This window comes from Gracilinanus agilis, unplaced genomic scaffold, assembly GCF_016433145.1.
Source record: "Gracilinanus agilis isolate LMUSP501 unplaced genomic scaffold, AgileGrace unplaced_scaffold20844, whole genome shotgun sequence".
In the NCBI taxonomy this organism is placed as follows: Eukaryota; Metazoa; Chordata; class Mammalia; order Didelphimorphia; family Didelphidae; genus Gracilinanus; species Gracilinanus agilis.
In genome coordinates, this window is record NW_025352298.1 from 1 (window position 1) to 10,891 (window position 10,891).

A 10,891-nucleotide genomic window follows, 5' to 3' on the forward strand; every position below is an offset into this window, starting at 1 on the left:
CCTCCCCCCTTCCGAAGCGCAGCCAGGCTCTGCCCCACCCCCCTCGCGTGCTCCCTCCTCCCCACCGTGCTAAGGCCCCTCCTCGATGCCTGAATCCCCTTGGCCTCCCCGGGTCCCAGCCTTGAGCAGATATGTCCAGAGGCTGCCCTCGAGCTGCGTGCGCTGGGAGGACGGCGAGTCTGAGGGTCGAGACTTCGGCCATCACTGGACTCAGCTCTCTCTAAGCTTGGCGCATCCAGGAAATCTTCCCCGCCACTGTTTTCTCCTCTCGGCCCTACCCTCATTACTGCTCCCCTCCCTGCTTCGTCCACCACCACTACTCCCTCCTCCGGGCAGCCCTCCTAAATGGTTTCCTCCTCCCCCATGACTTCTTCCATCGCCACCCCTCCCCCCAGCCTCTGGGTAGCCCTCTCAGATTGCTTCCTCCAATTCCTCTCCTCCTCCTCCCATCCCTTCCCCATCCCGGAAACCTCCGGGCAGCCCTCCTAGATTGTTTTCTCCAACTCTTCCTCCTTCTCTCGGGCCTCCCCTTATTGCTCCTAGGTTCACAATACTCCTCGATGCTTCGTTCTCTCCTTCTCCATCTTCCCCGAATTGCTCCCTCCTCCGGGAAGCCTTCCAGGATTGCTCCCCTTCCCAAGGGGGAGAGGGCAGTGTCCCGGGGAGCCTTCCTTGACCTCTTACCTCCCACTTTCTGACCTGGCCTTACCTGACTTCTCCACTTTCACTTTCACGGGGAACATCGTTCCGGCTCAGGCGTCGGTTCCGATTGGGGCAGCTGGGGACCCAGGAGTACTCCGGGGCGGGGACGGGGACAGGGGTCAAGGGTCAGTCCAGGAGGTCGGGGGTCAGAGCTGGGGCTAGCCACGAGTCCAATCCAATGTCAGGTTTGGGAGGGGAGCCTCTCTTAGCCCAAGGCGTCCCACCTTCCCGGCCCAGGACGTGGGGACCAGCCCCGGACGGACAGCTCCTCACCTCCGCCTACCGCCACCGCAGCTGCTTAGCTCCCCGGGTCTGGCCCGACTGCCTGTTGCTTCCATTGGGCAGTGGGGTCGCTCGTCTACGGAATGGACCAATCAGAAGCCGCTAACGGCCACCTCCCGCCCGAAGCCCCACCCCTGAACCTTTCTTCCGGAAACCAACTAACGTCCCCCGGCCGGGCCGCGCGGCGCCTCATGGGAGGTGTAGTTCGTGCCCCGGCCTTCCTTTCACGCGTCCCTGGGCCTGGCCGCGCGAGGCACTATGGGAGGTGCAGGCTGAGGCTGCCGCTCTGGCTCTTGGGACTTGTAGTGCAAACGGCTTAAAGGGACTCCCAGACTAAAGGAGAAAAGGGAAATGGGACCTCGAAGCCGGTCAGCCCTTTAAACAAGCGAGCACCCCGTACTTTATTTCACTAGTCTGAGACCGTTTTACAGATGTGGAAATTGAGATTTGTACTCCCATTCTGCTGCCGAAGGAGGAATTCAGTTGTGAACTGAACCCACATCTTCAGTTAGCTGACAGAGATCTTAAGAAATCGACCCCTACTACTCAAACCAGTCGTGATTCCTAGCTACACATCCCAGCAATTATCTGGCTCTCCATCACCTTGCCTAGCTCAGTCGTCGTCAACCCCCCCCCCCCCCCCCCATAACTCTACAAGTCAGGCCAAACTGAACAGCTGTTCCCAGAATTCAGCACTCCCTGTTTAAATCCCTTAAATCCCAGAAGTAATGAGGTGACCTTTCAGGTCCCTTCCAGCTCCAAAGCTCTGACCCTCTGCTCCCCCATGGCCCATCCCCACTTCCTGGAAGTCAGCCTCTCTCCTTTCTACTTAGCAGAAGCCTGGACTGTTCTCCCTTCTAGACTCACCTCAAAAGCCACCTCCTATCTGAAATCTCCCACATCCTCCTTCCCAGTAGAATGTTAACTCCTTAAGTGGGAGTAGATCCCAGCCTAGTAATGTCTTGGACAGAGGTGCCTAGAACACAAATTTCTCTCTTTTGTATTTACATATATTTATATATTCTCTGCAGCACCTCAGTGAAGTGGATAGAGCACCTAGCCTAGCTGCAGAAAGACTTGAATTCAAATCTGGCCTCAGACATGTATGACTGTGGGTCAATCACTTCACCTTATTTGCCTCAGTTTCTCTAGCTGTAAAGCAAGCTGGAGAAGGAAATGGAAAACCATTCCAGTATCTTTGCCAAGAAAACCCCAAAAGGGTTCATGAAGAGTTGGACACAACTGAAATGGCTGAACAACAAATATGTTCTCCATCCATATATGTTTGCATGTTCCTCTACCCTAGTATGTTAGCCACAAGCACAAAAATTATCAAAGGCAAATCCAGGAGTTGAAATGGGAATGTACATTTGCAGACAGAGTTTACTTGAAATTTCAACCTTCTCTCTCAGCCCGAGGTGTCCCACCTTCTTGGCCAGCCTGGGTCATCATAGGTAAAACTTCTCAGTACTGGGGTTCTTCAGAGATGCTAGGTAACCTCTTGTGGATACGGCTACGGTTCTGGCTCAGGAAGGGCCTTTCCCAGCTTGTGAAATTCCATGATTCTAGGATGTGATCTCTCAGAGGTTTCAGTGCCTGAATTTGTGAAATGTGGAGCCCTCCCCCAAGGGGGTATAGGGATCAGCAGTACTCATAAAACATATATATTTTTAATTTTATTTGGGAGCGGAGGCTACAGGGAGGAGCGGAGAAAAGGAATGGGAAATTAGTCTGGGACAGATAGTTTGGGGGGTCAGCCTGGCCAAACAAAAGGCTGGGGGCCACGGAGGATGTAAGATGTTCTCCATTTCTGGAAGTGATCCTGGCCCAGTGCTGGAAGTAAGGCAGGGTGAGAAGGGGGCTGGGCCATGAGCTGGCAAGGGAAGGGGCTGATCAGGGTATCCCCAGGGGGATGGTGAAGGACAGATAATCGCCTATGGCTCCCCAACGGGCGCGGTTGATCTGAAAGATGGTGATCCAGGAGGTCAGCGCCACTAGCCAAAAGACCAACCCAAGGGCTGAACGCCAGACGTCTGGAAAGGAAGGAATGAAGAAAGGGCAAAAACTAGGCATGGGCCAGCCAGGAATTTACCCCTTGCACCACCCCACAACTTTCTGAGTTGAATCTTCCTTCAGTATGGATGAGAGACCCCTGCCCCTTGGGGACTTACAGCCCTTGATTTGTCCCTGCTCCTCGTAGGCGGGGGCCAGGAAGGCCTCTCGGAAGAACCACAGAACGTTGACCAGCCAAAGAAAGGGCAGGAGTGCAAAGCCCCCTGTGGAGTATGGGGAGAGATGGGCATTAGTTCGGCCACTCCCTCCTGAGAGGAAGTGAAGGACCTCAAGGGTTAGCCTACCCTCGCACCATAGCCCGCGCTCCCCCAACCCCGGCATCGACCGGTTGGGGCGCCCCACCCCGGACCCCCTTGCACCCTCCCCCACCCCTCACCTAGGTAGTATTTCCGGCAGAGATTCAGCTTCTCCTCATTGGACACCCGCTCCAAGTTCATCCTGGGTCCGGGGTGGAGGGGGCGCTGCAGGGAAAAGGAAACGAATCCCCCGCTATCGTACTAGAGCCCAGGTCGGGATAAGTTCCTCCAAGTCCAGACTGGCAGGGGTCCGAATTCGACAAAAGGAGAGACCCCCCAACACCCAAACCCGGGGGGTAGAAGCGGGGTAGGGTATGGGGGGGGGCACTACCCGAGCTCACCCACCACTGCTCCTTCCTCTTTCCTCAGTGCGCTTGCGCCTCGTGCCGCCGGGGCTTCTGGGGCTTGTAGTCTTATTGCCAGCACGCATGCGTCCGACAACTTTGGCTCCTGCTCCCGCCCTCCCGTGGAGCTGTCTCTGTTATGCTCATGGCCTAAGTAGCTCCTGCCTCCCAGTGGACTACAACTCCCAAGAATCCAGGCCACAGAACTAGCCCCGGAAGCTGCTTATACCACCGGAAGTGACGGATGAAGCAGCCTGGTGGAGGGAGCGGGCGAAAATGGCTGAATATTTAGCTTCTATTTTCGGGACTGAAAAGGACAAGTGAGAATCGATGGTGGTGATAGGAGGGACGGTCGTGCGGAGGACCCGGGCACTGGAGTCCCCAGGGGAGAGGCTGCAAAGGATCTCATTTGTCAGGGCCCTGGGGGGAAGGAGGATAGATCCCTCTTGGTCGGGGAGGGATGGCAGGTCCCATTTGGGGGAGGGGGTGGTAGGTCCCATTTGACAGGTCCTGGGGGAGGGGTGGCAGGTGCCACTGGTGGGGGTAGGGATAGCTAGGGCCCTCCCACCCCATTCACCCCCTATTTTCACACTTCTTTCAGGGTTAACTGCTCTTTTTACTTTAAGATTGGGGCTTGCAGGCACGGGGACCGGTGCTCCCGGCTCCACAATAAACCCACGTTCAGTCAGGTGAGGCGAGGCGTCTGTCCCACCGCAGCTTTGCCCATTTCACACACGCACCCTTGTCCCCCGCCTTGCTGCCCTTCGGCTGCAGGCTGACCCCCTCTTTCCCACCTCAGACCATCGTGCTGCTCAACCTGTACCGGAACCCACAGAACACGGCCCAGACAGCTGATGGATCCCACTGTGAGGCTGGGGCCCGGGGATGGGCATCTGGGGCTGAGGACAGCCTGGAGGGGCCGGGATGGGGGAGGGAGGCACCAGGGCAAGGCAGAGGGGTCTGCTTCACCCCAGAGCCTTCTTTTCATCCCCGCCTTTCCCAGGCCATGTCAGTGACGTGGAGGTGCAGGAACATTACGACAGTTTCTTTGAGGTGAGGGGAGCTGGCCAGGGGCGATGGGGCCGGGGGTTCGGCCTCCCCCACCCCTGAGCCTGACCTCCCGCCCCATCCCAGGAGGTGTTCACGGAGCTGCAGGAGAAGTATGGGGAGATCGAGGAGATGAACGTCTGTGATAACTTGGGGGACCACCTAGTGGGGAACGTCTATGTCAAGGTGCTCGAGGCCCCTCTCCCATGCCCCTAGCACCAGGACCCTCCCCTCCTTTATCTCAGGACAGCCTGGGATTCCTCTCCCCCACACACACACCCCTGGGGGAGGACTCGGCAGAGGCTTTCCACCGACTCCTCTCCCTGGGTCTTCCCTGTGCCCCCAGTTCCGCAGGGAAGAGGACGCAGAGCGGGCTGTGACGGAACTCAACAACCGTTGGTTCAATGGGCAAGCCGTGCAAGCCGAGCTCTCACCCGTCACGGACTTCAGGGAGTCCTGCTGTCGCCAATATGAAATGGGGTGCGGGAGTGTCTTGGAGAGGGGACAGCGGGCCCCCCTCCGGCTTACTTGGGATGAGGTGGTGCAGTGAGCTGGCTGGGGGGTGGGGGCACAGGGGCGATTCCCCCGGGCAAGCCTAGGTGGGGGCAGGGCCCTGATCCCCCCCCTGCCCATTGTCTGATGCCACAGTGAATGCACTCGGGGCGGCTTCTGCAACTTCATGCATCTTCGGCCGATCTCCCGGGACCTTCGACGGCAGCTGTACGGCCGGGGCCCGAGGAGAAGGTATTTGGCAGGGAGTGAGCCTGAGAACAGGCCAAGGGCTGCTGCTGCCATTAGAAGGAGTCGCTGTCCCCTTTCCTTGACCCTTGATCTCACCCTTTCCTCAGGGGCCCATCACCCACAAGAGCTGGAGGCGGACACCGCCCTCGAGAAAGGAACCGGAGACGATCTCCAGACCATCGCCACGGACGCTTCTGAGACCCCCTACTCCAGCCCAATAATGGTCTCCCAGGCCCCTGCCCTCCTTCGCCAGGACTGCTACTACTGTGCTTGCCTCCCCTTTCCCTCCACTGAGGCTTTAGGGATCCTCCACTGCCCTAAAAGAACATGGGAAGAGCAGGAACCCACTCCCTTCCTCCCCCCAATAAAATGTGTCTGCTTTTAGTCTCTTTGCAATTGGAGTGGTGAGACGCCTGTTAGCAGGCTGAGACCGAGATGGCCGAGCAAGGTGGGGATGGGAAGTGTGTGAAGCAGGGTTTTGAGGTGCTCGAAGATGGGTGTTAGAGCTAGCTCGAAGCATCTAGCACGCCCACCCCATCTTACCCAGGCTCAGAAAAGTAACCTAAGATTCGAGCTCAGGCCCACCCCGAGGCTGATGACGAAGTCTGCCCGGAAAGGGAAGTTAGGGGAAGCACTGGGGCTCTTGGAACAAGACAGCAGGACCAGCTTCAGGAGCCAAGGTGTGGGGCGAGGAAGCTCTTGGGTCCCCCTGGGAGTGAGGGTGGAGGACTAGAGGTCCAGATGGCCGGATCTCTCTGAAGGGGAAGGGCCCCTTGTAGGTATGGAGACTCCTCAGGCAAGTTTCAGGGACGGGACTCGGCCGGCAATAGAGGCAGGAAGTGGGGCCAGAGCTCAATTCTGGGGGTTGGAGAGGGCTGGAGGCTGGGGCCCCAGAGGGATTCTGAGCTGGGAATTAAAGCCTGGATTTTGAGGAGGGGGTAGAGCAAAGACTTTAAGAACAGAACGCCCGAGTGTCTGGGCAAGTGAAATGAGGTTCCTGCGGGGGGGAAGAAACAAACGGTCTTGTTCCTCTGGCTGGCCAACTACCAGCTAGTGGGAGGGTGGAACTCTGCTGAGGTTTTCTCAGGAAGCCCTAAATTAAACTTGCATGGGGGTGGGGATGCCACCTTGCCCACAGGCCCTGCCCTTCTCCATGCGGCTCCACCTTCTACTCTGGGGGTCCACACTTGTGTCCTGGGCCTTGGGGGCCGTGCCAATGTCCAGATACTGCGGCCATCTGGAGTACTGGGATCAGGACTCTGGATGCTGCAGACGCTGCCTAGAGCGCTTTGGCCCCCCCAGCTGCCAGGGTGAGGAATGGACAGTGGGGGCGGGGGGGACGAGGGGGGTCAGTGTGTGGGTTGAGGCAGGGGCTGGGGCTGCAGTACTCTCCTCCCTCTCCATCAGACTTGGAGTTCAGCCTGCATTGTGGAATCACAGACCGGGGGGACCGCCTGGTTTTGCCCTTTACTCTGTGCCCACCGGGGCTATGCAACAAGGAGTGGGCGGAGCGGTGCAGTCCATGCCAGGAGCTCCCTCAGCCCCAGTCTGGGGCCACAGTGCAGCCCCCAGAGGCCAGGGATGGCCGTCACCGAGCCCTCTGTGCTAAGGTAAGCCCTGGCTGGAGTGGGGAAGCCTGGGTCAGAGGGCCTGGGGAGCCACCATAACCCCTTCCTGCCACTGAAGGTGCCCATACCCCCCCGGAGACCGTGCCAGGCAGACAGAACAGCGCCAGAGCAGTCCTTGCCCCCAGCAGGCCCCGGGAATGGCTCCGAGGGGCTCTCTACGCCCGCCAGGTCCCTGGTGACTCACCCACCTGACTGTAAGTACCGCGCCAGCACCGAAGCCCTGTTGGGCTGAGGCCGGGCTCCACAGGCCTGTTTCCGCCTCTGCAGGGAGCCCGGTCTGGCACGTGGTGGGCATCACCGCCCTGCTCCTGATGGGAGGCCTGCTCGTTTCGGCCGTCTTGCAGATGTTCCTAGGAAGGGCTGAGCGCAGGGGGAAGGTGGCAGGAGCCAGGGAAGCCTGCGAGTTCTCCCCGCTGGGCCAGGGGTCAGGTGAGGCCCTAAGGAGGCCGGGGTGGGGTGGGGGTCCCACCTCGGGGCTCCCTCTTTCACAGCTCTCTTTGCCCTCAGTGCCCGCCTCTTTGGCATGCCAGCCCCTCTCACGCCTTCTGGATGAGCTTGAGGTTCTAGAAGAGCTGGTCATCCTGCTGGACCCCGAGCCTGGGCCCTGTGGAGGCTCTGCCTGGGGAACTACCCGGCACCTGGCCGCCCGCTACGGTCTCCCCGCCTCCTGGGCCACTTTCGCCTACTCCTTGCGGCCTGCACGGTCCCCGCTTCGGGCCCTGCTGGAGACCGTGACGGCTCGGGACCCCGCCGCCCAGCTGGGTCAACTGGCTGAGCACCTGGGCCAGCTGGGGCGCGGTGATGCCCTGGGCGTGCTGTGCAAGCTTAAGTGAGGCTGTTGGGTCAGCGCCCCCCAGGCCTCCTCCCTCTGCCTGCTCAGGGGGCTTCCTGCCTCAGTGTCCCAACAAGGAATAAATCTTGCTTTTTCCCCACGCGTGGCCTCCCATATGGTCATTGGACCCGGGGCTAAAAGCAGCCATGCTGCTTGCTGTGGGGGTGGGGGTGTCGCCCAGTGGCCCTGGCACATCGGGACGGGAGGGCACCCGGGTCGTCGCCCGCCATTTGATTCCTTTCTGGTGTGTCTAGTTTGAGGGCAGGAATCAGACAGGCTCCCCCCAGAGCGGGCTCTGCATCCCATCAGCCCACCCAGATTCAGAGGCTCGGATCCAAACATTGACGGACTTTATTGTGGGGGGGAGTCCCCCCTGGGACCCCACCTCTTAAATAAAAAAGTGCATAGAAAAGAAGGGATTTAGAAACCTTTGTACAATATTATCTACATCCTGGACCCTGCAGGCAGGTGATAACTGGAAGAGGGCAGGCAGGGCTCCCTGGGGACGCGTGCTGAGGTCAGGGAGGGGGAGGAAGGGGTCCCCTCAGGGCCAGGCCAGGGGTGAACAGCTTGGGCTCGATGGGGGAGGGGGCAGGTCAGTTGAGGAAGCGGCGACAGCGCTTGGCCCCACAGTTACAGGGAAGCTTGTTGCTGGCATCCTCGATGGGGAACTTGTAGTCGTAGGTGAGCTCCTCCCCCCGGAGGATGCGGCGGAGAGCAAAGATCACGATGTGCTTCTGGCCCTCCACGTGGATCACGCGAGAGAAGCAGTTGGGCTCACACGAGTGGTTGATGAAGCGCGCCGCGTTGCCGTGCATGGTCGCGTCCACCACGTCGAAGTCATCCATTCGGAACATGTAGCAGCCGATGCCCTGCGGAGAGCGGGCGGGAGCTGTGCTCAGGACCCTCCCCCGCCGCGTGCTGGACTGGGCCTGGGGCCACCCATGCCCGGCACCTACCTTCCCGTCGTAGTACTTCTCCCGCTTGTCGGTGAGCACCGACCGGATCACTATGCCCGAGTACTCGATGACCATCTCGCCAGCATCGATGTTGCGTTTACAGAACAGGCCCCGGCCGTGGATGGCGGATCTGTGTGGGGAGGGCACACTTGGACTTCAGGGGGAGTCCCTCCTCCCCGGGGAACCCCCAGAAACCGCCTCCCCCCCCTCACCTGTAGACCCCTACGGCCTCTTTGGATGTCTTCTTAAGGTGGCGGAAGCGCATAGCCATGGGCAGCTCCAGACTGGTGGCACGCCTGGGGCAGGGAAAAGCATTAAGCTGGGGACCCCCCACCCCCACCCCAGACCCAGGCCTCTGGCCTCTCCAGTACCTGGTAGACCTGAGCTGCACCTCATCCTCCTCCTCGTCACAGGCAGCCCCCTCAGGCAGCACTCGGTGCCGGGATGCCAGGAAATTGAACATGTCGAAGGTGCATTTCCTGAAGAGAAAGGGGCCGCCGCCTCAGACCACCCTCAACGGGCCACAAGAGCAGCCCATTCCTCCCATGGCCTAGGTAGCCCCAAGATCGAGCTGCTTCCCCATCTCACCGGAGGTAGACTTCTGCCCGGGCGGCACCATGGGGGTTCAGGGGAGGCTCCTCCTGCCCCTCTCCCTGCTGGTGGTAGCGGAACTTGTAGTGATGGCAGCGCTGGGCCCCTGGCAGCTGCTCAGCCAGGAAGATCACAGCATCGTGGTGGATCCCCAAGAGCCGGGCGCCGCTCATCCCTGGGTTAAGGGGGGATCACAAGAGGCTCACACTCTGCCCACCTCAACAGCCCCCACCCCCCACCCCCATAACTCCTTCTGCCAAGGCCCCAGCCCAGCTCACCACTGAAGGAGAGATGCCTGAGCCGGGCATGACCCCGGGCCTCCTGGACCTTCTCTATCAGGGTCCTCCAGGCCCCTGTGAAGATGAAACAATGAGCCAAGGACCCCCGCCTGCTTGGATCTCCCCCTCTCCCCCCAGTTCCCTGCATCATCCAGCTCACCCTCGAGGCTCTCGGCCTCAACGCTGAAGCCATCTTCGCTGCTGATCTCGAAGCGCAGGTGGGGCCCTGCCCGCCGGGGCCCCTGATTCTCTTTGTCTTCAGGGGATGGAGGGTCATCCTCTGAACTCGATGCCTCACCTGCCCCCAAGAAGAAAGGGATGTGCCCAGTCAGGTCTCCCCAAACATCATTTGGATCCCAGCTCCTCACAGTCCACAGGACGGAGGCCAAGTGTAGTCCAAGGCTCCTGAGCCTTCTCTGCCACCCCCTTCTGAGCCACTGTTTGGGGCGAAGACAATCTGCTCCCCACTCTTTCCCATGTCTCCATGTACCCTGATGGACCAGGAAGTCTGAGAAGGGATCTGCCCCTGCTGCCCCTTTCAGGGGCGCTCTACCTGAGTAGTGGTGCCACTGGGGCTCAAGCAGCAGGTCTGGGGGGCCATCGGAGACCCTGGCGAGGCCACAGTCTGGCAGTGGTAGCAGGGGGGACCGATCAGGAAGGGTCCTGTGGGAAGGAGGGGAGCCAGTCACAGCAGGCGGGGGCCCAGGTCAAGGTTCTTGGGGAATGAGAGGAAGGGAGGTCACTTACGTGGGACTTTCTCCCCCACTGGGCTCCCCAGGGGCATCCAGATCAAGGACTCCCCGCACGGTGGGCGTTTTCATGCGTACTCTGCTCAATCTAATTAAGAGGAATTCGGGGATTAGATGAGGTGCCAGTAGTGTCTCCCTCCCCCACCCTGTCCCCTACCCCCCAAGATACCTCCCCAAAGTCCCTTCTTGCCAGTTACCACTCACCCACTGCCCAAGGCCCCCACTGATTGCAGGGTACTCTCGGGAGATTCCCCCTCCCCATCCAGCCGGGGGGCCTTGTTTGGGGGGGGTGCTGAGGGGCTGCGGCCAGCGAAGGTCGACACCCTCTTGACTCGAATGGCTGGGCGGGGGGGGCTGGGGGGCCCACTG

General features: G+C 60.0%; 4 protein-coding genes across 7 annotated transcripts; 2 read left to right on the forward strand and 2 right to left on the reverse strand.

Annotated features, from left to right (window-relative positions):
* Positions 1 to 2,638: 2,638 nt before the first annotated feature.
* On the reverse strand, positions 2,639 to 3,741 carry PSENEN (presenilin enhancer, gamma-secretase subunit). 2 transcript variants are annotated; one of them, XM_044683423.1, is made up of 4 exons: positions 3,699 to 3,741; positions 3,434 to 3,518; positions 3,156 to 3,260; positions 2,639 to 3,017 (listed from the first exon to the last, which is right to left on the reverse strand). In XM_044683423.1, the coding sequence occupies exons 2-4, from the start codon at positions 3,492 to 3,494 to the stop codon at positions 2,878 to 2,880; spliced, it is 306 nt and encodes a 101-aa protein (XP_044539358.1). In that variant the 5' UTR covers positions 3,495 to 3,518; positions 3,699 to 3,741; the 3' UTR covers positions 2,639 to 2,877. The 2 variants fall into 2 exon arrangements, with proteins under 2 accessions (XP_044539358.1, XP_044539359.1); XM_044683424.1 differs by having other exon boundaries at positions 3,695 to 3,713.
* Positions 3,742 to 3,836: 95 nt separating this feature from the next.
* On the forward strand, positions 3,837 to 5,872 carry U2AF1L4 (U2 small nuclear RNA auxiliary factor 1 like 4). 2 transcript variants are annotated; one of them, XM_044683421.1, is made up of 8 exons: positions 3,837 to 4,017; positions 4,299 to 4,386; positions 4,497 to 4,563; positions 4,701 to 4,750; positions 4,832 to 4,930; positions 5,091 to 5,224; positions 5,393 to 5,488; positions 5,593 to 5,872. In XM_044683421.1, exons 1-8 carry the CDS (start codon positions 3,974 to 3,976, stop codon positions 5,681 to 5,683), a joined length of 669 nt encoding a protein of 222 aa, XP_044539356.1. In that variant the 5' UTR covers positions 3,837 to 3,973; the 3' UTR covers positions 5,684 to 5,872. The 2 variants fall into 2 exon arrangements, with proteins under 2 accessions (XP_044539356.1, XP_044539357.1); XM_044683422.1 differs by lacking the exons at positions 4,497 to 4,563; positions 4,701 to 4,750 and having other exon boundaries at positions 3,897 to 4,017.
* An 83-nt stretch (positions 5,873 to 5,955) lies between these two features.
* On the forward strand, positions 5,956 to 8,198 carry IGFLR1 (IGF like family receptor 1). 2 transcript variants are annotated; one of them, XM_044683420.1, is made up of 6 exons: positions 5,956 to 6,165; positions 6,624 to 6,795; positions 6,893 to 7,095; positions 7,172 to 7,307; positions 7,381 to 7,542; positions 7,621 to 8,198. In XM_044683420.1, exons 2-6 carry the CDS (start codon positions 6,639 to 6,641, stop codon positions 7,944 to 7,946), a joined length of 984 nt encoding a protein of 327 aa, XP_044539355.1. In that variant the 5' UTR covers positions 5,956 to 6,165; positions 6,624 to 6,638; the 3' UTR covers positions 7,947 to 8,198. The 2 variants fall into 2 exon arrangements, with proteins under 2 accessions (XP_044539355.1, XP_044539354.1); XM_044683419.1 differs by having other exon boundaries at positions 5,956 to 6,795.
* An 80-nt stretch (positions 8,199 to 8,278) lies between these two features.
* KMT2B (lysine methyltransferase 2B) lies at positions 8,279 to 10,887 on the reverse strand (the record flags this gene model as incomplete). The annotated part of the gene is made up of 10 exons (XM_044683418.1): positions 8,279 to 8,817; positions 8,905 to 9,034; positions 9,117 to 9,200; positions 9,276 to 9,383; positions 9,493 to 9,670; positions 9,774 to 9,848; positions 9,934 to 10,071; positions 10,327 to 10,436; positions 10,521 to 10,610; positions 10,727 to 10,887. Coding segments are annotated over 10 exons (1,350 nt in total), but the record flags the coding sequence as incomplete, so codon positions are not given.
* Between the last annotated feature and the right edge of the window lie 4 nt (positions 10,888 to 10,891).

Excerpts from the sequence above, each read along its gene's own strand:
- PSENEN (XM_044683423.1), bottom strand. The coding sequence starts at position 3,494 with ATGAACTTGGAGCGGGTGTCCAATGAGGAGAAGCTGAATCTCTGCCGG. Across the intron at positions 3,261-3,433 it reads CTGCCGGAAATACTACCTAG|GGGGCTTTGCACTCCTGCCC; the intron begins GTGAGGGGTGGG and ends CATACTCCACAG. Across the intron at positions 3,018-3,155 it reads GCAGGGACAAATCAAGGGCT|ACGTCTGGCGTTCAGCCCTT; the intron begins GTAAGTCCCCAA and ends CTTCCTTTCCAG.
- U2AF1L4 (XM_044683421.1), top strand. The coding sequence starts at position 3,974 with ATGGCTGAATATTTAGCTTCTATTTTCGGGACTGAAAAGGACAA. Across the intron at positions 4,018-4,298 it reads TTCGGGACTGAAAAGGACAA|GGTTAACTGCTCTTTTTACT; the intron begins GTGAGAATCGAT and ends CACTTCTTTCAG. Across the intron at positions 5,489-5,592 it reads GGCCGGGGCCCGAGGAGAAG|GGGCCCATCACCCACAAGAG; the intron begins GTATTTGGCAGG and ends CCCTTTCCTCAG.
- IGFLR1 (XM_044683419.1), top strand. The coding sequence starts at position 6,594 with ATGGGGGTGGGGATGCCACCTTGCCCACAGGCCCTGCCCTTCTCCATG. Across the intron at positions 7,308-7,380 it reads GGTGACTCACCCACCTGACT|GGAGCCCGGTCTGGCACGTG; the intron begins GTAAGTACCGCG and ends CCGCCTCTGCAG. Across the intron at positions 7,543-7,620 it reads CCCGCTGGGCCAGGGGTCAG|TGCCCGCCTCTTTGGCATGC; the intron begins GTGAGGCCCTAA and ends CTTTGCCCTCAG.